At 39.4% G+C, this 26,411-nt stretch overlaps 2 protein-coding genes across 4 annotated transcripts in view; both read right to left on the bottom strand.

The window, feature by feature from the left end:
* Positions 1-12,227: 12,227 nt before the first annotated feature.
* On the bottom strand, positions 12,228-16,104 carry LOC123504865 (nicotinamide riboside kinase 2-like). Its single transcript, XM_045255770.1, has 2 exons — positions 16,033-16,104; positions 12,228-13,086 (listed from the first exon to the last, which is right to left on the bottom strand). Exons 1-2 carry the CDS (start codon positions 16,102-16,104, stop codon positions 12,274-12,276), a joined length of 885 nt encoding a protein of 294 aa, XP_045111705.1. The 3' UTR covers positions 12,228-12,273.
* A 971-nt stretch (positions 16,105-17,075) lies between these two features.
* The window catches only part of LOC123504846 (failed axon connections-like), a 31,631-nt gene continuing 22,295 nt past the window's right edge, over positions 17,076-26,411 (bottom strand). For all 3 annotated transcript variants that reach the window (XM_045255740.1, XM_045255739.1, XM_045255738.1), the window contains exon 5: positions 17,076-19,623. In XM_045255740.1, coding sequence (XP_045111675.1) covers positions 19,240-19,623 — 384 coding nt within the window. In that variant the 3' untranslated portion in view covers positions 17,076-19,239. The remainder of the gene's footprint in view (positions 19,624-26,411) is intronic.

The raw sequence follows: 26,411 nt of genomic DNA, 5'->3' as shown, positions 1-26,411 counted from the left end.
ACTCTTCAGCAACCTCATCCTCATCAGATCCATACATGACCACCAGCCAAATCATTCCCAAGCAGGAAGTCCACTCCTGCGACTGGCAGTTCGTCTGCCACTGCTACCTGAGCCATAGCAGTGATAAGAGGACATGACAGCCGTCACGAACTCCTCCACAGTGTTAAGTCCACGACACAACACTGCCTGGCTAGATGTCACCTTCTTCCCAGTGACATTTCGGCACACTGACTGCTGTGCTCCCGTATCACGCAGTACGGTGACGGGATACTTTGTGCCATCAATCTCGACAGTGCCTCCACACAGGAAAGGACGGCACCAGTCGAGCTCACTATCCTTAGGTGCGGGCATGGCAACAGGGGGAGGGACAGGTGGGCCAACCTGCTCTTCCTCTCCCAAACACAACTCAGGCACACGCCGTGCCTTCTCACTTTTAAAGCCTGAAGGAGCAGTCAACTCATCACCACAAACTTGGTCTGGCCACACCAACAAGGCAACTGGTTTCTGCGAGGACTTGGGAGTTTCAGCTGTTACTAACTTTGGGCAATTGAACTTAAAATGCCCTTTTCCTCGGCAGTGATAGCACGTAGGCTGGTAATCATACTTGGGAGTTTTAGGGGCCGCCTTCCCATCCTTCGCAGAAGAAGGAGGGGTGGGGGCCTGGGGCTTTCCCAAACCCATCTTACTGCCGAATCCAGTATATCGCCTAAAATGGCCTGGAGAGCCCGAGGAAGAACTGCCACCACTCCCTGGGCCTCCCTTAGGACCACCTTCCTTACGACTCCAACTCCCAGGCTGCTGCACAGGACGGTGGGCCAACACATAATCATCAGCCCATGTAGCAGCCTCCTTCAAAGTCCTAAACCTCTTCTCCCTCAACAGAGGTACCAGCTCCTTATCAGCAATATCAATGAACTGCTCCATAACTACTAACTCCTTCAAAGCCTCGAGAGAGTCAACACCCTCGCTTGCAATCCACCTCTCAAACACTTGCTCCAGTGATCGAGCACACTCGAGGTAGGAGTCACTAGCTCGCTTCCTCTTTCCTCTGAATTGCAAGCGATAGGCTTCTGGTCGCAGCTCATATGCCCGCAAGATGTCAGCCTTAAACTCCTCATAATCATCCAGATCATCAGCTGACATTTTATCATAAACTTCCAAGGCTTTTTCCCTTGAGTTTATAGTACCGGCCTACCCATCTCTCTCGAGACCAAGCAAACTCCTTGGCTTTCCTCTCACAGCGAACAAACCATTCAGCCACTTTAGCCTCATCAAATTCAGGCACTAGCTGGAGACTTTGAACTAAAGTACGCTCTACACTCTGTTCTCCTCCTCCTCCTACACTACCAACAACTCCAGGCGTACTTACAGCATGGCGAGTTCTCTCCCACTCCAACTCTCTATCTTTATCTGCCCTTTCTCTCTCCATCTCCATCTCTCTAGCCTCCTTATCTGCTGCTAGTCTCTGAATTCTCGTTTCTCCTCCATCTCTCTAGCCCTCTCCTCAGCAGCTAGTCTCTGAATGTCTCGTCTTTCCTCAGCAGCTAATCTCTTTAACTCTCGCCTCTCTTCTGCTTCTATCTCCATTTTCCTCATTTCCAGCTTCAATCGCAGTTCCTCCAGTCTGGCAGCTGACTGGACACTATCAGCAATACTGCTTGCTGGACTAGATCGTCGGGAGCCTCCCCTGCTTCCGATACTTCTGCCAGGGCTAATATATCCCACATCACCTTCTCTGGGACCGCCACGTGCGTTATCATGACACGTAGTAAATGCGTCCTCACTGACCCCAAGCGCGGTTGACTCGTCATACCCACGTGGTGAGTCAGTCTCGCCGGCTCACACTCGCACCCTCACCCTCCACTGGTGAGGTGAAAAGGCCAGTAACTCCCTCCATGGTGCTCACAGGGACTCGTTCTCACAAACAAATAAAATAATAAGTAATAATACCCCACACAATAAAACTACACACTATAAAGCACTTGGTTTATCCTGGCGAGGTCGCCAACTTTGTTACGTACGCCACTTTGGCTGTGACTATCTGCTGCTGCTCACTAGAGTGTTATTCTGGCAAAATCGCCAGTTTGTTACGGTACAGTACAGTGGGGATTATAACACTCCACAGAGTCCCCACTACTATAAATCACAGCAGCCGTAACCCTCAGGTTCTTTCAAGGTCGCCAACAGTGTATAATTTCCCCACTGTAAGGGAATCTCCTTAGCAACTCCTTCTCCTCCTGTACCCAACCAAGTAGAATTTATAAATGGTAGATGTTATGTGTAACAGGGCGAGGCCTTAATACCCCCTAGAGAAACCGCCCACAAGGACAATTCCACCCACTTCTCTATGAAGTATTAATGCCTCTCCACACGCCTTGCCCACAGACGGTGATGAATCACAGACTGGGACAACACACGCAGTGTATATATTACTTACTATACTATCTATTACTACGACAAGTGCTTCCTAACACCTGTCAGACTGACTTCCCTAGGCTACGACTACTACAACATATGATGTGTACAGCACATCCGGTGGTGTACACACAAGCCCAGACACCACCTACGGGTGACAACAGCCATACAAGGAGTTCAGATACTCGTCACAGACAAGTCTGACGGACGAAAACTACGCACACCTGGCCGACAGCATGAAGCCTCTCAGCCTTCACTAGCGTGTGTGGCTACAACACTACAACACAGTATACTACTGAAACTATACAAAGATGATGGGGCACACAGCCGCCCACCAAACACACTGGTGACTACGGTCACAAGACAAACAGGACGAGACAATGCCGCGTCTCTCCCACGCGTTGCCGCCACAAGACAGGACGGACGCAAAACAAAAGTGCAGCCAAAGCTGCCAAACCAACTACGCTTCTCCTAGAGCAACAAGCCCGTTGCTCTAACAGTCACGGTCTACCAGTAGCATGCCAGCTACTCAAGGAGGGCACAACTCCCAAACCAATGACTACTTGAGTACCTCTAACACACAGTCCAGCACACGTATCTCTATCTTGTGCCCAGAGCGTACGTGTTACCTCAGCTGAAGACTGGCCGGTACTATAAACAGTATACTACTGATACTACACAACAGATGATGGGGCACACAGTCGCCCACCAAACCCCACTGGTGACCACGGCCACCTACAACAATCAAGACGAGACACTAACGCGTCTCTCTGCGCCGCCACCCCGAGTGAACAAACGCAACACTCGAGAAGTGTAGCCAAACCAACTACGCTTCTCCTAGAACAACAAGCCGCTGTTCTACAGCCACGGTCTACCCAGTAGCAAGCCAGCTACTCAAACAGGAGGGCACAACTCCCAGACCGATAACTAGTGAGCACCTAGAGCCAGAGGAGCCCAGCAACACGTAACTCTACCATGTGCCAGACCCACGAGCGTCCGTATCCACCTCAGCTGAAGACTACCCTGGTACTGACTACCGCTTGCCACGAGAAGCGAGAAGAGGGAGGTGGGTTGTCTGCTCAGCAAAACAGCCTGAGGCTGTGCTGGGGTGGCCATAGGCTACGCATATAATATAATTAAATAAAGGGGAAATAATGCGGTGCCCACATATATATATATATATATATATATATATATATATATATATATATATATATATATATATATATATATATATATATATATATATATATATATATATATATATATATATATATATATATATATATATATATATATATATATATATATATATATATATATATATATATATATATATATATATATATATATATATATATATATATATATATATATATATATATATATATATATATATATATATATATATATATATATATATATATATATATATATATATATATATATATATATATATATATATATATATATATATATATATATATATATATATATATATATATATATATATATATATATATATATATATATATATATATATATATATATATATATATATATATATATATATATATATATATATATATATATATATATATATATATATATATATATATATATATATATATATATATATATATATATATATATATATATATATATATATATATATATATATATATATATATATATATATAACATAAATAATAGGATAACAAAGGGCTACCAGGGCCCATCTAGGTTATCCTGTATCAGTCGCAGAGCGACCTCGTCATCAGTACTTAAAGATACACTTACAAGTACACAATACATTATATACTAATTCTAAATATTTGGCCCATTAACAGGGATAAGTCCTGCAGCGAAATCCTCTACAATTTGTGGTCCCCATACATGGGGATCATGTCTTGTTTAACTATAGTAAATTTCTTATAAAAACTATCATGCAGTGCTATACATAATTATAAATCTAATAAATTTAAGTGTTTATCTAATCTGTTTTTAACCATTGTCAAATTAGTGCTATTTACAACCCTCTCTGGCAATGCATTCCAGAAGTCTACCACCCTATGACTAAAGAAATATTTTCTTATATCTAACCTGCAGCCTTGCTTTCTAATCTTCCTGCCATGATTTCTAGTCCTATTTCCCTCCTCTAAGGTAAAGAAAGATCTCACATCTATGTAGTTTGTATCTGAGAACATTTTAAATAACTCTATCATATCCCCTCTTATACATCTCCTCTCAAATGAAAACATGTTTAATTCCTTTAATCTATCTCTATACTCCAGGCGCTTTAATGCTGATATCATCCTAGTTGCTCTTCTCTGAACTGCTTCTAACATGTTGATATCCTGCCTATAGTGGGGTGACCAGGCCTGTATGCAATACTCTAAATGGGGCCGAACATAGGAATTATATAAGCTACGCACCACTTCCTTACTTTTATAACTAACATTTCTATTTATAAAACCCAAGATCCTATTTGCCCTATTTCTTGCTTCTAAACATTGCTTTGAAAATTTCATAGTCCTGTCTATCACTACTCCTAAATCCTTTCCTTCCTCTACGAGTCTACTGCCTCTAGCCAACATCCCTCCATCTCATAGTTAAAGTTTGTGTTGTCTTTACCTAGATGCATAACCTGACACTTTTTAGAATTAAACTCCATCTGCCACCTGTCTGCCCATGCTATCAGCCTGTCCAGGTCTCGTTGTATTCTGTAATTGTCCTTTTCACCCTGTACTGCACATGCTATCTTAGTATCATCTGCAAACTTTGATACTTTGCTACTAATTCCTATATCTAAATCGTTAATGTACACCAAGAAAAGAAGAGGTCCTAGCACTGATCCTCGGGGTACCCCACTAACCACTTCCTTCCACTCAGACATTGCCCCATTTAATACTACTCGCTGTTTCCTATCAGAAAGCCATTCACTAATCCAATCAACTAACCTACCCCCTATCCCATGTAGTCTCAATTTGTACACTAGCCTCCTATGCGGTACCTTATCAAACGCCTTGCTAAAATCTAGATATATAACATCTATGCTATTTCCATCATCTAACTCCTTGGTAATATATTCTAAGATATCGAGCAAATTTGTAAGACAGGACCTTCCCTGATCTAAAGCCATGTTGGGTATCTCTAATTAATCTATTCTCATTTAAATGCTCCCAAATACTACCCTTAATGATTTTCTCTAGTATCTTACATACTATACTAGTTAAACTGATCGGTCTATAATTATTCGCATCATCCTTCCTACCTTTTTTAAATATTGGAGTAACATTAGCTAACTTCTAGTCCTGAGGTATCTCAGCAAATATATATATATATATATATATATATATATATATATATATATATATATATATATATATATATATATATATATATATATATATATATATATATATATATATATATATATATATATATATATATATATATATATATATATATATATATATATATATATATATATATATATATATATATATATATATATATATATATATATATATATATATATATATATATATATACATATATATATATATATATATATATATATATATATATATATATATATATATATATTATTTTTCTTTTCGCAAACGGCGTTATTATCTATTTGCTCCACACATATATGGTATTCAAAATACTCACCATGATCAGTTCTAGCCAATGAAACACGTCACAAAAGTAGAAGTGAGTTAGTATTGACTCAAAACAAATACCCAACAACCTACCGTCTTTACCATACTCCGCATTTTGTATCTTCTGTTTTACACACATCACATATCTTGGACCGTATTCTGAAATGCATCCTCTACTTCCAATAGGATATAGATTGACGAGAATTCTACACTAAGAAGAGAAAGAGTTTTAAGAATCCGGCCAATTATCCATGCCGCCTTTAAAAATAGCTGTGGTAAGAACGCAATACGTTTCAGAATAAAGCCATTACTTTACTAGTTTATTAAAAGATCTCTGGTTTTTCTTTCCTTCTGTTTGGTTGATAAGCCCCGACACCCATCTCCTTTCCTGGACATGATCAACCATAATCTTTGGAATATCAGTCTAAAAATCTATTCTTTTTATGTAAGACGGATTCCAAACAAGAATGAACAGATGGCGAGAAAATTTAAAAAGTGAATTGATTAAAAACAAAAAGTGAATAGATAGATAAATCAATAAATAAATGTCCACTGAAGATGACAGTCCTAAAAGAAGAATATAGAAAAGTATGAGGAACGTTTTCAGACTGTCTCAATAATCAGCTCGTATAGATACTAGTTTAATTTCTTGTTACGTGTACAGCAGCTTTCTCTTCCAAAAGTTTATATAGGATCTCGCATTTCACTTACGTAAGAGGCAATATTCAATCAAGCAGTAAGACGTGCAAATCTAGCTGGGTGTTGAAAGAGATAAATGTTACCGGACCATTCGAGAGAACCATTCTGAGTGACACACACACCAGTACTTAGGAGGTCAAAGAAAACATTAAGCATTTTTTAACTCTACTCTTATTAGAGAAAAGTGACAGTTGGATTATAATGGTTTATGGCGCACTTGTATGTGAGAAATGCGTCTGAAGTTTCATCTGGCATAGCCAAGAGAGAGAGAGAGAGAGAGAGAGAGAGAGAGAGAGAGAGAGAGAGAGAGAGAGAGAGAGAGAGAGAGAATGATGGAAGGGATGAAAGGAAGGTGAAAATAGCAGAGGACAGCGAGTAATATGACTAATTCCGAACTGATTTTCACAATTAAAACAGTAATCTGAAAATGATGGACAAATATACGATCTTTTATTCCCTGATCACCTTCGTCGTCTGTATGTATAGTTATATATATATATATATATATATATATATATATATATATATATATATATATATATATATATATATATATATATATATATATATATATATATATATATATATATATATATATATATATATATATATATATATATATATATATATAGATAGATAGATAGATAGATAGATAGATAGATAGATAGATAGAGAGATACATAGATAGATATAGATATATATTTATATATACGAGTATTTACACATTTATTTTTCTAAATTTACTTTCTATACAATTCACCTTATATAATAATATTTACTCTCTCCATATACGAAAACCCATTACAGATTAAACTTAATCAGGTTGTAATGCAAGATACAAATCCTCTTACTTCTACAGCAGCTTCCTAAACAGATTATATATATATATATATATATATATATATATATATATATATATATATATATATATATATATATATATATATATATATATATATATATATATATATATATATATATATATATATATATATATATATATACAATTTTTTTCTTACAGTGTCATCTAAACCAAACTCCTCAACTCCCTTCATTAGATGAGTCCGCCTCGTCAGGCGTCTCCCTCCCGTGACACACATTTCGTATCTTTACTTCTTTTCACAAGAAACATTAACATTAAACAACGCACACACACACACACACACACACACACACACACTCTCTCTCTCTCTCTCTCTTTCACACACACACACACACACACACACACACACACACACACACACACACACACACCAGTCATCTTGCTCCAAATAATAACCCTGTCACTGTTGTTTGGTTGATCTTTTCTTAGTCCATTAACCACTTTTTTCTATATATTTTCTCTATATGTGCAGAAATTGAGGAGTCTATTCTTTAAATCGTAAAGATCCCTTAAATGGTTTTCATATATGCTATGAATTATTGCCTATTGCAGCGGAAGAGTTTTAACTTTCCAACGAGTTGTGCTTCACAAAGCAAAATGATACCTATGATATTTATGAAAATTATAATGTTATGTGTGTGTGTGTGTATGTGTGTGTGTGTGTGTGTGTGTGTGTGTGTGTGTGTGAGAGAGAGAGAGAGAGAGAGAGAGAGAGAGAGAGAGAGAGAGAGAGAGAGAGAGAGAGAGAGAGAGAGATGCGTAAATATATATAATTTTTTTTTTCTTACAGTGTCATCTAAACAAATCTTCTCAACTCCCTTCATTAGATGAGTCCGCCTCGTCAGGCGTCTCCCTCCCGTGACACCGCCGTGGTACAGTGGAACCATGCGTGCTTTGGGGTCCGAGGGGTCTCCAAGCGCACGGGTTCGAATCCTGTCCACAGCCCGAGTGTAGGTTGGGCTTCCTCACTCGGGGCAACGGTCTCCTAGCGGGAGGGCTTTGAGATAGGAGGTACCACAAAAAGTATCCCCTTTACTGCATAAATTCCCGTGAAAAGTCCACATGGTACAAATAAAATAAAAATAAAACAGGAAAAAAGGCAAACAAAATATTAAACTCAACATTATAGTAGTAAAAAGGACTGGGTATTCCCACAGTTCATATAAAATTACATGAATGCACCTCATGCAAGAAGCTACACAGATGATAATCATGATCATGATGATTATTTAGTTGCAGCAATATCTACAAAATCCAGCCTTATGTTAACTCAGTGCAGTTGGTAACAAACACAACAGCGGCTGTCACGTCTGCCCATGCACTGCCATCACCAGCAAATCCTCACGCCTCAAGAATGATCCTACCAGTAAATGTCGATGGTGCTACTGGAGATGGGCTCGAGATGCACCGATGAATGAGGGGAGACCAAGGGCTGCACTCTTTTTCTAAGGATGACGCAACATCGAGAGTGTTTGGACGCCGCCATGGTGTGCCTCTGAGTGAGGAATAACTGGAGATCCCAAGAGTACGCCGCATCGGGAATTTCATAAAATTAACTAGTTTTTTTACCATTTTGATGTTATGGAACAATGTCATAAACAAGAGAAAGTTCCGCCCTCACTCGCTTGCTCACATACGACCAAATGCTAAGACAGTAAGTCTGAGCAGTGATGCAACCAGTGGAGATCTGACGGGGCAAGTGTCAGAACCAAGTGAAGATAATATGGGAGACCACCATTTACTTTAAATTAAACCTTCTGATTATGGCAATCTAAAGTGATTAAAGGCTAACACACATTCAAATTAGGCCAAGGGTAACAAGTAGATACGTCTCTCTTCAAAATTAACTAACATTTATTTGCATTAAGATTCATAACATATATTAGAACACAAAGGTAATGACATTTAACACAGAATAAAAATAATGTAGGTGTGTGTGTAGCGAGCGGCAAACAAAAAGTAATAAACCATGCAATAGAAAAGTCCTATCACTTCTTAACACTGATACAATACCTTCTCTTTAAGGCCGTTTCACACCGGATGCGATGCTATAGTCTGTTCCATCTATGAAGTCCGTTCACGGTGTGGCAGGTCACGTCGTTTACCTCTAGCCATACTGACAAGTCAATATTCTTACATATGTCTCTCTCTCTCTCTCTCTTATTTTCCATCCATGTGATCTTTAAAAGTTATATTTTATGTATGCTGTATAGTAAAGGAAGCCACATAGTACAGTGAGTGTCAATGTTTAAGATTGTAACAACGATTTATAAAAATTCTGTGACATGTGGCATAGGTTTTTTCTAATGTTGCCACGATCTGATGGTGATGGTCAACGTATTCCCTTGGGTCCCTCACCTGGTTCGGGTCAGATCAAGTGTCACGGCTCACGCCTGTCTCTCTGGCTACCAAGCAAGATGGAAACTACAACTCCCATTTGTACCTCATGTAGGTGGTGCGGAAAGAAGTAAAAAATTTATAATAGATAAATACTAAATAAATAAAATATACATTATATGTAGTATATAATATGAGAGAGAGAGAGAGAGAGAGAGAGAGAGAGAGAGAGAGAGAGAGAGAGAGAGAGAGAGAGAGAGGAAGCTTGCGGATAGGCAGATATGGAGACAATTTTTTATATGATAATTGGTGGTCGAAATGGGAATTCAGGAATCTGCTGCACCTAGAACGGACTTCATAGATGGAACAGACTATAAGTGAGACACTGTCGCGGAAGCAGGGTGACTTTGTTTACTATGGGCATGTTCACACCGAAAGCTATGCCTGTTTGAGAGGTGCAAGCCTGACAGTTCAATGAGTGAGAGTTGAGGAGTCAGGTCACTGGGGGTCCGAGTGAGATGTGGGACAGTTGCAGGTGGAAAGCGGAACTGGAGGCGAGAGCACAAAGGCGGGAATCACACTGGGGGCATGCGTTATCCAAGCTATGGCCATAAAAATCGCCTGCCCACTAATCTTGGAAGTGAGAATTAGAGGAAGCAGGAAATTATGCAAGAAAGCCAATAGATAGATATACGAGGACAACTCATTCATCCATTTCACGCGGGGGAAGGGGGATGGGAGATGTTGGATCGACTGGTGACGTTATCAGTGAAAGAAAACGAGAGAGAGAGAGAGAGAGAGAGAGAGAGAGAGAGAGAGAGAGAGAGAGAGAGAGAGAGAGAGAGAGAGAGAGGATGGTGGGGGAGTGGATGGAGGTGAGGAAAGCAGGCAGATAATTGGAGTTAAGTGGTTACTGTACTTTGATTTTTCTTTCTCACTTCAGTTTTACATACCATGAACTGTATGGAATGTCTCCTGATGACCTCACCATCAATCATGTCCTTGGTTAGAACGTGTTGAAGATATCTGGTGTCAACAAGCTTGTGTCCACACCAATTACCTGTTAATGTTTATGTGATATTTCTATCATGCTTGGTAGTGTTGTACAGGATATTGTCCTGGGCGATATACACCTGGCACACCTCATTGGAGTTCCGTCACCTCTTGTTGTCGGTGCCAACATCATGTCAACAATGAAGAGGTCGAACAATAATTTCAATCCCTTCACATTTTTACTTCCTGTTCCTGTTTTAATATATCATGTCTCATCCCTATACCTTCTATATCTTCCATATTCCAGCATTCAGTACCCCTACTTCCACCGTACGTAACAAATATCCACACAGCACATAAGCGGGCAGCGGGGCTGCATTGTGAATGCCAAGTGGAGTGAGGTCGTCAGGAACGAATAGTTCATGGATCAGTGGGAAGGACCAGCGTCAACTTTTTAAGAAAGACGTTGGAATGAACCAGTGACCAAGGCCCAGAGATAGAGAGGTCGACCTACACGCAGCTGCTCTCTAGCAGCCGTTGGAAAGGGAAGGGGCTAGTGACGTCAGCTGCAGCGGGTTCTCTCTCTCTCTCTCTCTCTCTGAGGGGTGGGGAGGCGCACACACACACACACGGCCCGGTAGCTCAGTGGTTAGAGCGCTGGCTTCACAAGCCAGATGACCGGGGTTCGATTCCCCGGCCGGGTGGAGGTATTTGGGTGTGTCTCCTTTCACGTGTAGCCCCTGTTCACCTAGCAGTGAGTAGGTACGGGATGTAAATCGAGGAGTTGTGACCTTGTTGTCCCGGTGTGTGGTGTGTGCCTGGTCTCAGACCTATCCCAAGATCGGAGCTCTGAGCTCGTTCCGTAGGGTAACGTCTGGCTGTCTCGTCAGAGACTGCAGCAGATCAAACAGTGAATCACACACACACACACAGATATATATATATATATATATATATATATATATATATATATATATATATATATATATATATAAATGAGAGAGAGAGATAAGTAGATAGATAGATAGATAGATTGATTGATCTCTGGGCCTTGCCAGTGACAGGACTGCTTTACTTGCCCGACAGTTCTTGGTACCACCCTTTCATGTCTGTATCACCTGCAAGAGCTCTGACTCCTTAACTACTACTGTTCTAAATCAAAGAAGCATGAAATAGTTTTCTTCCTTTTTCACCACATAATGTAATATATTTCGGACAAGAAAAACACCTGAAATGAATCGGTATCTATCTTTTAAAATACTAGCAGAGGATCAACATCTAAGAGCAGTATTCACTCAGCCCAAGCAGGGATTTCACCTCGTTCTCCACTGTCTTTGCAAGGGCGTCTGGCGGTGAGGCACCATCTAGGAAGCGTATGTTGTCAGCTCCACTATTGTCTATAAGCATCGCCAGGTACTCTTCGTACTTCGGCCACACACACAAGTCGAAGTATTGGGGAGAGTTTATGAAGGACGAAGTACGTGGGCTCTGTTTGCCTCTCGCTACGCACTGTTCGCGCGTCAGTGTTAGAAAATAACGGAGATGACACAACGACAGTACATCTGTATGTTCAAAGAGGCGAAACCCATCTAACACTAATACTGCCGGTAGCCTAGAGGTTCTCTGACGGCCCTTAAGAGGAGGCCGAGGTTCCTGCAAGGCGCAGCCTACCACCTGACTTCTGTCCATCAAGTTCTCAGGGTCGGAGAGGGTCAAGCTGCTTGGTTCTGCTGCCAGGACACGCCGCAAATCTTTCATCATACGGCTCATATCAATGCTAGCTAGTGTCTCTTTGTTTATGCCACTCAACGGTTCAGGGGCTGCGGAGTGGGCAGGATGGCTATTAGGGAGGATGTACTCGTCCTGGCTGAGGTAGGCTGTAGTGGTTGGGAGGCAAGAGAGGAGATTCAAGGCCAGCGAGGTCTTTCCTCCCCGCGTCACTCCAGACAAACCCACCACCACCCACCTGGAGTCCGTGCCTTGTCCTTCGCTTTCAGCAGACATTGTTAGTCTCGTCTCTTGGAGCACACTGTCGAAGAAGATAACACTTAAATCCTTTTGGCATATTGTTTTGTTGTACTGTGTACGTACCTATTACACATCACTATATCATACAAGGTAAGGGGAATATAATCTCTTTACCCTGATATCATGGGGATAGTGAAAACAGAATGAAATATAGGCGAAAACCCAAATGCGATTAACCTAGTTGTCCCTCCCATTACACTCTGGTTGGAGACACTACTGCAGCGTGCAGAACTGGGCAAGTACTGATACAGTGTTGCCAGATGGCGCAGGTGAAATTTCAGTAGAAATGTACGGAAAAATTCAGTAGATATAGGTAAAAAATCAGTAGACACACTCGATAATATATGTACATATAATCAAATTAAAAATGTTTCTATATGAATATATTTGAAGTAGTGAAATTGAATTAAGAAACTTTCTGTAAGTACCGTACTGCAATACTTTATTATAATATGCTGGTAGAAAAAAATTACTTCTTTCACAAAACAAAACGAACTACCTTAGTTTAGCCTAACATACATCAGTCTTCTACTTCATCATCATCAGCAGTGGTTTCAGCTGCTGTTTCCTGCTCACATTTATTCTTGTACATTTCACTATTCATTCTTTTAACCATTTCTTTTTTTATTTCAAAATCATGACAATTATAATTTGATATAATTCTTTTTGTGTGAAGCATCCCACTAATAGTTTTAGTTGACAGTCTGTTTCTCAGTTTTGTTTTCATGAGATTTATGCTTGAAAATACTCACTCCACCGTTGCACTTGAGTGAGGCAAGCACAACAAATTAAGCATGAAGGTAGAGAGGTGTGGGTACATTGGCTCATTATCCCTGATCCACAAAAGGAGGGAGGGGAGGCGAAATATGCATTTACTACTTGATTCCAACTGGGGAGTGGAAGAGGGAAGGGAGGCCAAATACGTGTACTGAGTCTGATTTCTCGGGGGGAGTGGGGGGAAGGAAAGGAAGGGAGGGACATGTTACGTGGAAAACAAACAAGGGTATAGGAGGGTTATAAACTGAATAAATATTATTTATACTATTGTGGGCACTACATGCAGGCACTACCAGAGGCCTATATAGCTTCGCTAACCCCCCACCCCACCCCTTCTGCTCTGCTCACTCCCTTCCCCTCTCATGAATTTCGAACTACCAGTAACCGGGAAGTTTAATTTCTGGAGAAATTCTGGAGAACCTATCAAAATTCTGTAGATTGCAGCAATAATTCGGTATTTCATGAGTTTCGTCGGAATTTCAGTAGATCTCATGAAATTTCGGTAGATCTGGCAACACTGTACTGATACTAATGCCAATGCTACGACAGTACATCAGATGCCAGTGCTTCAGTGGTTTCTGGCGCTACGAGAGAGCCGAGATCAGGGTGACATGTTCAATATTGCTAACAGGGAATTGTAATGAAGTGCCCTCATTGATAAGCTTTAGCACAATTGGTCGTGGCGACTGGCGAGCCCCTGCATGATGTTGCATAAGCCTTAACCCTCCACATTCGACAATTAACACGTTCATCACTGTGAGGAAACATGCAAGTGTTGCATTGCCAGTTTGTTTTATAAGGGAAATTTTAAATCTCCAATGTATCAGCAATATATTCTCTCACCTATAACATGCCCCCCTGCCCACTGCTTGTACAGTTTTATTTGGGTCCCCAAATAAATTAGCCAAAAGGTGAGACATTCGTGGTGAATTTGTTAACGAGAGTCGTTCGTGTCTTCTCAAATCCCATATTTCTAGATCGTTAGCAAAAAGTTTGGGGAATATGGAGATAATCATAGTAGCAGTTCCCGATATTTACTTACATGTCAGATACAACTAAGGTTATTGAGTATCGTACAATATATATCAACTACCGAAAAAAAAAAGTGTTGCCAAATATTATCTAAGAGGCGAGTGACCTGTTCGTGTGATGACGCCCATCTTAATTTTTGTTTTCCTACTAGCATTCTAACCAAACTTCATAAAACCTAATCTAACTTAGCCTAATTAATCTTAACCAAACAAGAAGGGTCACTTAGGGTTCTAGAAATACGAAAAAAAAAAAAAAAAACATGAGCCATCATAAGAACCACAGAGCCGCGTAACTCTATTCACCAACCTTTTATTTATTTTTCTAATGTTTGAATAAGTTTTCGCAAGCTGATATATATATATATATATATATATATATATATATATATATATATATATATATATATATATATATATATATATATATATATATACATACATATATGATATTCTGCTACCTTAATTCTATCTGTCATGCATTAACTTCGGGAAAAGAGGCCAAGGTCTCCATATTATCCAAAGGTTTGAATAAGTAAGGAACTTATAAATCAATAAATTAAGATAAAATCATGACAAAAATAAGTGAATAAATGAATAAATAAATGAAGCCACATAAATCTATAACAAATATTCAAACCTCACTGTATTAAATATATGAAAGCCTGATTACAGCTAAAAGGTACAAAGTTCATGATCATTCAGAGCAATTGCCGGCAAGGTGATCAGCCCCCACTTATTTTGACAATGCTCCCCTATTACTCAGCTTCTCGGTCTTTAGTAATCACACCAATATGATGGTTAGCTTAGATTTCAACATGATTACCAGTTGTAATATACCATGGGCCTTAGTGAGCCACAGCCCATGATAATGTGGAGTCAAGCTTCAGCGATGCCACTAGCCAACAACAGATGTAGATATATTAAGGATTTCTACTCACTGCCTTTATAATTGTGACGTTGTCCTTGGGATCAGCCTGCAGCCAGCAGGATCCCACGAGCGAGTCTAGGCCACGACTTTCATTTGTTTTTAGAAATCGAAGTTAATGAGACTGAATATCGCCATTATGCTCCTGTCTTTACTTTCTTATCATGAGATAAGATGCTTATCAAAGGTTTCATGTACAAGTGCATAATTTAGTTAACTTGTGGATATACTTTAAAAATAATTTAGTTTTTAGAAATATTAAGGATTTCTACTCACTGCCTTTATAATTGTGACGTTGTCCTTGGGATCAGCCTGCAGGATCCCACGAGCGGGTCTAGGCCACGACATTTTTGTTTTTAGAAATCGAAGTTAATGAGACTGAATATCGCCATTATGCTCCTGTCTTTACTTTATCATGAGATAAGATGCTTATCAAAGGTTTCATGTACAAGTGCATAATTTAGTTAACTTGTGGATATACTTTAAAAATAATTTAGTTCTGTTAAATTCCGTTGTTAATGTGAATTAACAAAAAAAAAATATATATATATATGCACCAGCTTATCAAATCTAAAGTCATCTCTAAGAGTGAACACACTATTAATGCAGCATATAAAGATTAAGGATGTGTCTTGCTTCCTTCAAAAAAACAACTAACCAATTTATTACTTACCAATTCCATTTACATAATTACGCAAGGGTTTGTCAGCTTCCAGCACATGGCACAGACTTTTGTATCGGAGGTCTCTATCCATTATTTTTTTTCCCACCTCTACATAAAATGGCAGTTACTATAACCAGCTCATTGGAAAAAAAATGAAAAAAAAAAAGCATCCAGGACGAATATTTTTTGCCAGTAATCTCAGCAATCGTGAACAATTTTAATAAAGAACATACTACTAATAATGCAATTTTAAATAAATGCTTATTATTTTTGCTACCAGTGGCATCTTGAAACTTTATAGTAGAAAATCTTCCAGGCACAAGAACTCAAAGCAATCAAAGGTTGATTACCCCATGACTGAATATCATATGCAACTTTATAAGAACCAAATTAAATTGGTAGGAAAGCTACCCCAGGAAGAAAAAGCCCACTTGATTGCAAGTTCCCTAACCTTAAGTCTGACAAATGTCTTGAAACCTCCCACTTAAAATAAGTGAAGTCGTGGGAAGATGGAAGCAGATACAAACCAAAAGCATTTAAGCAAATCTGACTATCAGTATTGTCTTGTGTTTATACTAGAACATTTTCCTAAGGCTTGAAAACTCATAGCAGTCAGTCAGTCAAGGACTTAACAGTAGTAGGACCTAAAGCATTGTTATATCACTAGTACTTTATTGACCTTATTATTCCCTTGGTTATGTGACATTCATATAGGCACGTGCTATATGGATGGACACACATTCAGACAGCAATATGAAGTATAAGCCACTCCCTCTCCAGGCCTGATCATAACACATGACCCACATCTTGGCCTCTAATATAGAACACAGGTCATGTATTAGATACCAGTAGGATATAGCCTTCCCCACAAGAATGAATAGCTGAGCAAATAACACTAACTTAAAATTCATAATCACTTTAGTGTCAATTACATGGGAAGTTAAGCAGTCATTTCACACTTAGTATCGGATTTCCAACAAGCTCGCTCATTCCTTGGCACTCCAGTCCTGCACAATCTAACATTCCATCCCCGTCAGTCACCCCCTTACACTCTCCATTACTGTGGTCATTTTGCAACATTGCCAAGCTCAAGTCTCCACAACAGACAAAAAAAAAATGGTAAATTACAAATAACCAAAAAATGACTGAATGTAGTAAAACCAGCGAGGGTACACCACTGCACATCCCCCCTTGGATCAGGGTGCAGGAATGAGGTTAAATATTCCTAAAAGGATACATTTATTGAGGAACATAAATACGTCTGTGTATACATGATAACTGTGGTGTATGTGCCTATTATAGAAATGCCAGTTATATTGCCTACTACACCAATGCTGAAGCCTTAAGGTACCAAGTGTACAAAAGCTAGGGTACGAACATGATATCATACACTTTGAAGGGTCTAGCAAGATTTCTAGGGCCAACATTAGCAATTGGAGCATAAATCATTCTTACAATTTGGACTAAGCACAAGGCTATAAACTTCATTGTACGAATGGCTTACTTCTATTTAGCACTTCTTAGAAAACTGGTGTTCTTGTTATCACAGCACAATTATCGACCGAAAATACTGTGCAATGCCTTTTAGTAAAAAATTCTTAATCCCTTAGAACTAGCATGTATATTCTGTTCTCAGCACTGAGTTTCTTAGCAGACAAGTCCTTGTGCCTTACTATAATTTTGATTGTGCGGCACTCTGGTCCCTAGTGACTACTGTGGTGCCGTGAAGCTGTCTTTGGATCCATCAGATTTTGGGGTGTCCAAGAAGGGGCTGTCTCAGGTTCTTGTCATAGGTATGTAACATGCTTCCAACCCTCAACTATAAATCTCCTTAAGTAGTCAGTTGCAAGATGAAGCTTTCCTGACCCTCTTTAAATGAACTACCAAATGGAATGGTGTACTTGCCCAACCCTCCACTAGCAGCCAGGCAGTGATTCAGACCAAAAACCCCAGACAGACCACCCGCTTAGCATGAGCATTCCTATCACAAGAAGCGGTGGGGAGTTTTCCCTCTGGTATCAAAGAGAACCTATAAAATGAGTATTTCCTTATTACAAAATAACTTCATATGTATAAACTATCATAATGTTCTAGTTGCCATATTAAAAGCTAGTAATGTACAAACTAATAGTACAAAAGTCATAAAAAAGAATGAAAATTAAGAAATTTCATTGTCATGGTATTAAAAGTAGCAAACTCATTTTCCATGAATAATACTGCTCTTAAAACTTTACTTAACTAAAAATCATATGGAATAAATCTACAAGCTATATAAGCCACACAGATTATGACTCAACCAGCTCAAACCTTCAACTTGATCTCTGAAGAATTTCAGTCTGAATACAAATCTTGTCATTACCTTCAGTGAAAAGGAATCATTTAGTAGTGATCTACAACACACTTATCAAGAGCAAAGAATTCTACAAAGAATTGGTACCAGTTCTAACAGCAAGGGAGAGGAAATTTCTGGCAAAATGGGACCAATCTGCGCTCTACAACATGAAAGCCCAACCAACACTATAATATACAGGCCTGACTGGGAATATGCCAGCCAAGACCACCCTTGTCCCTCCAAAATGCTTCAGGCCTTACTGTTTGAACTCTCCCACAAACAATGAAGGTATGAACGAGCTTATTTCTGATAGTGGCTACCAAAACGTTAACGGCTAAATCGGCACGGGGAGGTGCTTGTGTTCCACGCTAACAAGAAGATCTATACAAAGTGTATCAAGCAAAAAAAGCCTTTCAAACAACATTTATCACATATATTACAAATAGATTTGGTTCTCCACTTATTTCAACAACTTTGAATAATCAATTTACTTTTTCTCCTCTTCTTTCTCCTTTTCCTCCGTCTTCTTATTGTCTTCCTTCTCTCCTTCTTTCTCATCCTTTTGAGCCTTCTCCTTTTCAGTATCATCCTTCTCCTTTTCATCTTTCTTCTCCTCCTCCTTTGTCTTCTCCTCCTTCTCAGTTGCTGGCTCTTCAGCCTTCTCCTCAGTAGGGGGAGGCTTGGGTAGGTGAGAGTTCAAGTCCAGGGTAGTACACATTTCTTCCCAATCAGGGAAGGCACGCTCCTTGACACGGTTACAGAACTCTACCAAGTTGGCACAATTTTCAGTCATCCAGTCACGGAGAGAGTAACTGACTTCCTTGTCCATGAATGCAACTTGGGCAAGGTTGGCGAATGCAACTACATCGAGCTGTGAAAGCAAAATAGTTACAGTAATTCCAGCTCTTATAAAATGTAGAAGAATAAGATTTTGGAAAGAAATTCCTGTAAAAATTATTAGTGAAACTAAACAATGAAGTGAAAATAAAATAACAGTGGTCATAGACTAAATACAGTAGTCCTCAAATTACTGGAGTTGAAATTATCACCAACACCCTACTAAATTTCAGATGGACAATTTTCTCACTATCATATCTTGATTATTCATTATTATCTAACATGAAATATTAAGTGAAAGTAAGGATTATGAACAGAGTGACAAGGAGAGAATATGGAAACTAAGATGAGATTTTTTTTTTTTTTTTTTTTTTGGCACACGGTACAACTCTCGTTGAACTGACAACAATAAACCTTCCTTCACCACACTTGTTGCCTCCTGATGATCCATTAATTCTTGAATAAAAACTACAGCCAAATGTGGCCAATAAAATAAATGGCATTAGGTTACCGAGATGAGTGAGTTTTATAATTTCATCAGTATTTTCTTATTTTTACTTTCAGGGAGTACACCACTAGTTAAATTAAACCAGGTATTTGCTGAGTTTATATTCCTTTCAAAATAACCATGCAAACAAAAATATAAATATATGGCAGATAAATCTTAATTGCTTTCCAAGATTGTCAGAATAAATTTAAAATATATTGCAAAAAGACCTGAGTATTTCTGATTATATGGATGTTTACTAAATCAACAAATGCATTCCACACGCCATAATTCAGCCAAGAACTAGATATTATATATATGGATGTTTTACTAAATCAACAAATGCATTCCACATACCATAATTCAGCCAAGAATTCAGATGTGCTGCACATTTGTTAAAGATCAAGTATCTAGGGAGCAGCAGCACAATAGTCAAGTATGTAGTATGTAGAATTAATGTGGCTTTGATATTGAGTCTTACAGCCTATTTTTTGGATCATTTTTAAAATAATACAACCACTTATGAGGTGAAGACCTCTTACACCTTGGATTAATAGTTAATGAAACAACCCACACTATTATTCTTTACATATGCTGGAATGCTAAAGTACTTTTAGTAAAATGAATCAGGGAGGCGATGGCATAGTGGATAAGGTGGTGAGCGTGGGATTGGGCAGACATCCACACGTAGGTTTGAATCCTACCAAGTACAGCCTTGAAACTTTGCCATTTGTCAAGTTTTTTAAAGTTACGTACATGTTACCAAGATAACCAGGTTCTAGGTAGTTACACCAGAGATGGACTTGGGTGGTGATATTGACCTTACTATGGGTACCACAATAAATAAGATTGCCTGCCCGACTAATGGGTTGAAAAGTTTAACAATGCTTCCAATAATCTTCAAGTTACCTACAGGTGCTATGGCCCATGACAAAAAAAATATATATCCTAAAACTATCCTGATGAATTAATAGAAATGAGGGCTGCAATATATAAATGGTCAGTTGAAAGCCCATTCAATTGTATAAACACATTGCTGTATAAAGTAATCTTTTGGAAGCAAAGGTAGTGGTCAAGCTATTCAGAAATACTTCTAAAACTAGGTACATCGAAGATTTCCACTAAAATAGAGAAGAAAAGGAGCAATGAGATAAATGTCTAAGAATTGCCACAATGCCAAGAAAATTTCTTCATGCCAATAGAATTCTGATGGCAAAAAATCTATGGTGTAGAGATATTGAGAAGTGGAAATGGAGATGAGGGAGACAAAGCCACAAGAACAAGCAGCTTTCAAGCTTAAATATTTTTTTAAATATGGTTATATTCCCCAATTCCAGTTCTGTCCTTGAAGACTTTTCTTATTTCCTCAAAACCAACAAAATTTTTACACTTGTCTTAAGTCTTCAAAGCACACTCTAAAATGACTGATTCATATAACTTTCATGATCATGTTCTCACTTCCTGCAGCAGCATAACTTTTAATCTTCATAAAACTACTAAGACACTGCCCAAAAAAAAAAAAAAAAAAAAAAAAAAAAAAAAAAAACACTATTCACAATATTGTGATATTGAAATTTCTAAGGAGTAAAGTTGAGTTTCATTTGGTAAATACCATAGACATAAAATGAAGGGTAGTATATAACTCACAGACTAGCCATGAAACAAAATACAATACAGTGATGAGAAAGCAAACACTTGCTGAAAAAAAAAAAACTGAGGCTTGTGTTTAACCTAGTGAAGTGATGCCACACAGGGTAATTAATATTCTTTCCACACACACACACACACACACACACACACACACACACACACACACACACACACACACACACACACACACACATTTACACCGCGTAGTGTAGTGGTTAGCATGCTCGACTCACAATCAAGAGGCCAGGGTTCAAGTCCCGGAAAGCGGCGAGGCAAATGGGCAAGCCTCTTAATGTGTGGCCCCTGTTCACCTAGCCGTAAATAGGTATGGGATGTAACTCGAGGGGTTGTGGCCTCGCTTTCCCAGTGTGTGGAGTGTGTTGTGGTCTCAGTCCTACCCAAAGATCGGTCTATGAGCTCTGAGCTCGCTCCGTAATGGGGAAGACTGACTTGGTGACCAGCAGGCAACCGAGGTGAATTACACACACACACACACACACACGGTAGCTCAGTGGTTAAAGCGCTGGCATCACAACCCAGATGACCGGGGTTCGATTCCCCGGCCGGGTGGAGATATTTGGGTGTGTCTCCTTTCACGTGCAGCCTCTGTTCACCTAACAGTGAGTAGGTACGGGATGTAAATCGAGGAGTTGTGACCTTGTTGTCCCGGTGTGTGGTGTGTGCCTGGTCTCAGGCCTATCCGAAGATCGGAAATAATGAGCTCTGAGCTCGTTCCGTAGGGTAACGTCTGGCTGTCTCGTCAGAGACTGCAGCAGATCAAACAGTGAAACACACACACGGGTCAGTATTGGCACCAATACTTTTTCTCGTATATATAAACGACATGCCAGAGGGAGAACATCTACATAAATCTGTTTGCAGACGATGCGAAACTGTGTAGTCATTAAACAAAAAGAGGATTGTGAAATACTAAAGGAAGACTTAAACAAGATCTGGAAATGGAGTAAAAAATGGGAGATGGAATTCAATGTGGACAAAAGCCATGTCATGGAAATGGGAAAAAGTGAAAAACGAACCAGTGGGAATCTATAAGATGTGAGATGGAGTTGAGATGGAGTAGAACTAGAAAAAGTAAAAAAGGAAAAGGACTTGGGAGTGACAATAAAAAAAAAAAAACAACTGGTAAGCCATATTGATAGAATTTTCAGAGACAATTTGCTAAGGAATATTGGATTAGCATTTCACTATATGGACAAAGAAATGAAGAAATTGTTAAGTACTAAAGTAAGACTTAGATTGGAATATGCATGAGTTGTGTGGACCCCCAATAAAAAGAAACATAAGGAAATTGGAGAGACTACAAAAAATGGCTACAAGAATGGTTCCAGAATTTAAAGGGATGACATATGAGGAGAGACTAAAAGCTATGGATCTACCAACCCTGGAACAGAGAAGGGAGAGGGGATCTGATACAAGTTTATAAATTGATGAATGGAATGGATCAAGAGGATAATGAGAAACTAATCCTGAGAGAAGAATATGACATTAGAAGACCATAATCGCAAAGTAAGAAACTGAGGAAAGGATGTCAGAGATGTTAAAAAATTTAGTTTCCCGCAAAGATGTGTTGAGACTTGGAACAGTTTGAGTGAGGAAGTTGGTGTCAGCAAAGAGAGTGCATAGTTTTAAAGAAAAATTGGAAAAGTGTAGATATGGAGACGGGCCCACACGAGCATAAAGCCCAGGCCCTATAAAACAACAACTAGGTAAACACACACACACACACACACACACACACACACACACACACACACACACACACACACACACATACAGTAGCTCAGTGGTTAGAGCAATGGCTTCACAAGCCAGAGGACCGGAGTTTGATTCCCCGGCCGGGTGGAGATATTTGGGTGTCTCCTTTCACGTGTAGCCCCTGTTCACCTAGCAGTGAGTAGGTATGGGATGTAAATCAAGGAGTTGTGACCTTGTTGTCCCAGTGCGTGGTGTGTGCCTGGTCTGAGTCAGGCCTATCCAAAGATCAGAAATAAGGAGCTCTGAGCTCGGTCCATAGGGTAACGTCTGGCTGTCTTGTCAGACTGCAGCAGATCAAACAGTGAAACACACACCGCATAGTGTAGTGTAGTGGTTAGCAAGCTCGACTCACAATCGAGAGGGCCGGGTTCGAGTCCTGGGGCGGCAAGGCAAATGGGCAAGCCTCTTAATGTGTGGCCCCTGTTCACCTAGCAGTAAATAGGTACGGGATGTAACTCGAGGGGTTGTGGCCTCGCTTTCCCGGTGTGTGGAGTGTGTTGTGGTCTCAGTCCTACCTGAAGATTGGTCTATGAGGTCTGAGCTCGCTCCGTAATGGGAAAGACTAGCTGGGTGACCAGCAGGTGACCAAGGTGAATTACACACACACACACGGTAGCTCAATGGTTAGAGCGCTGGCTTCACAAGCCAGAGGACGAGTTGATTGCCAGGCGAAGATATTTGGGTGTGTCTCCTTTCACGCGTAGCCCCTGTTCACCTAGCAGTGAATAGGTACGGGATGTAAATCGAGGAGTTGTGACCTTGTTGTCAAGGTGTGTGGTGTGTGCCTGGTCTCAGGCCTATCCGAAGATCGGAAATAATGAGCTCTGAGCTCGTTCTGTAGGGTAACGTCTGGCTGTCTCGTCAGAGACTGCAGCAGATCAAACAGTGAAACACACACACACAGAGTTATAGCCGAGAATGATTCATTAAAAAAAAGAGATCTATTTGTTAACGATAGCGAATAAAGAGCTATTGAAGGAAAAAGTAGAGATGGAGAAAGAAAACCAACAACTAAGGAAACAATGTGAAGAGATGAAGGCTAAGCTCCTAGAAAAATGGAGATGAAAATATCCGAAGGGGACTTGAGGAAGGAGGAATGCCTTAATCTAATTGATGCCAGGATGAAAGAAGTGAACCATGAACATCAGGAGGTACAAAGGTCCTTTAGGGAGATATTGAAAAAGCAGGAAGAGGAAAATAAAGTGATTACGCAGAGTGAAATGGTAAAGGCACTAAAGGAAAATGAGTATGTGGGAGGAAGGCAAGAATAGACCATTAAAATTGGAAATTAAAGTCTCAGGTGGCAGCTGAGGCCTTGTTGAGGAGGGCTTGAAAACTTAAGGACTGAAGAAACCAAAACAATTTACATAAGAAATATGTCACAGGATGAGCGAATGAAAATGAAAATGCTTGTAACTGAAGTGAAAGAGGAATGACGAAAGAACAGAGGAGGAAAAGACCAAGTTTTTTTGGAGGATGAGAAATGGGAGGCTAAAGAAGTAGTGGATAAAACAGGCGGAATAGACATTACATGGAAGAAAAAGACTAGGAATGGAATACAAGTGACTTACACGAATATAGATGGATTTCTGTCTAAGAGGCTAGAATGTATGGATTACCTAAGAAATAACGAACCGGACATAATGTGTATAGTGGAAACAAAGCTAAGGCCCGAAATAAAGCTAGACTGGTTTGTTGTAAAACACTACAAAGTATGGAGAAATTATAGAAAAATAAAGGAGGTGGTGGTATAATGGTTCTTACTAAGGAAGATCTGATAGTGAAGGAGGTGAACTATAGTAAGAGAAATGAGGAAGTGATAAGTATGCTTATAACAGATGGCAAGAGGGACATTAATATTATAACAGTATACATACCACCCAGAACCAGTGCTTGGGAATATGAACAGTACCAAATGGTGATGAGAAATACTCTAGACAGAATGAAGCAAGAACTCATCAGAAAGGATAGAGTGATGATAGTCGGAGACTTTAATTGTAAAGAAATAGTGTGGGAAGACTACGAAGTGGTGAACGGTGGTGAGTGGGCAGAGGAATTGTTAAAGGTAGCAACAAATAACTTGATGACACAGTGGGTGAGATCACCAACAAGGTGCAGGGGACAAGATGTTGCAGCAAGGTTGGATTTGGTATTTACCAGGGGCATCTCTCTAAAGAGGAAATTGAACATAAATGTCCCTTGGGGAGAAGCGATCATGATGTCCTAAGCTTTGAGCTGGATACGGAATTAAGCATGAATAAGATTGTGGAACGCATGGAGGAAAAATTAAATTATATTAGGGCAAATTATAACCATATAAGGGAGTTCTTTAATGAAATTGACTGGTCCGTGGTATACCAGGAAAGGGATATGCAATTGAAATACGATAAATTTATGGATTTGTATAACTCTGCTGTGAAAAAGTTTGTGCCATATTACAGAAAGAGGACTTTAAATAATAAACAGTGGTTTAATAGAAATTGTGAAGAAGCAAAAAAGAACAAAGAAAAGGCATGGAAGAAACTTAAGAAAAACAGTGATGTATTATCAAGGGAAGTTTACAAAACAGCAAGGAATAGATATGTTGAAGTAAGGAGAACAGCACAGAAGGAATATGAACAGAGGGTGGTGGAAAACTGTGATAGTGACCCAAAATGTTTTACAAATTCATAAATGGAAAACTAAATATAAGGAGGCAATAGAAAAGGTAAAAATGGGAAGAAGTATATGAGGATGCTGGAGATATAGCTGAAATTTTGAACGACAACTTTTGCAAAGTGTTTACAAAGGAGGAGCATTTTATGGGAGGAAGGCCTACGGAAATAAAGCAAATGCAGGACATCATGGTTACTAAGGAAGATGTAAGGAAAATTATAAGCAATCTGGATATTAATAAATCAATGGGGCCT

The sequence above is a fragment of the Portunus trituberculatus genome, chromosome 17 (assembly GCF_017591435.1).
Source record: "Portunus trituberculatus isolate SZX2019 chromosome 17, ASM1759143v1, whole genome shotgun sequence".
Lineage (NCBI taxonomy): Eukaryota > Metazoa > Arthropoda > Malacostraca > Decapoda > Portunidae > Portunus > Portunus trituberculatus.
The sequence above is the reverse complement of the archived record's forward strand: the minus strand, read 5'-3'. Positions and strand labels throughout refer to the sequence as shown.

What these genes read in the sequence shown, in the direction of transcription:
- LOC123504865 (XM_045255770.1), bottom strand. Translation starts at nt 16,104, where the DNA reads ATGTCGTGGCCTAGACCCGCTCGTGGGATCCTGCAGGCTGATCCCAAG. An exon ending in ACGTCACAATTATAAAGGCA is followed by an intron (nt 13,087 to 16,032) that starts GTGAGTAGAAAT and finishes GATGTGTAATAG; the next exon opens with GTACGTACACAGTACAACAA.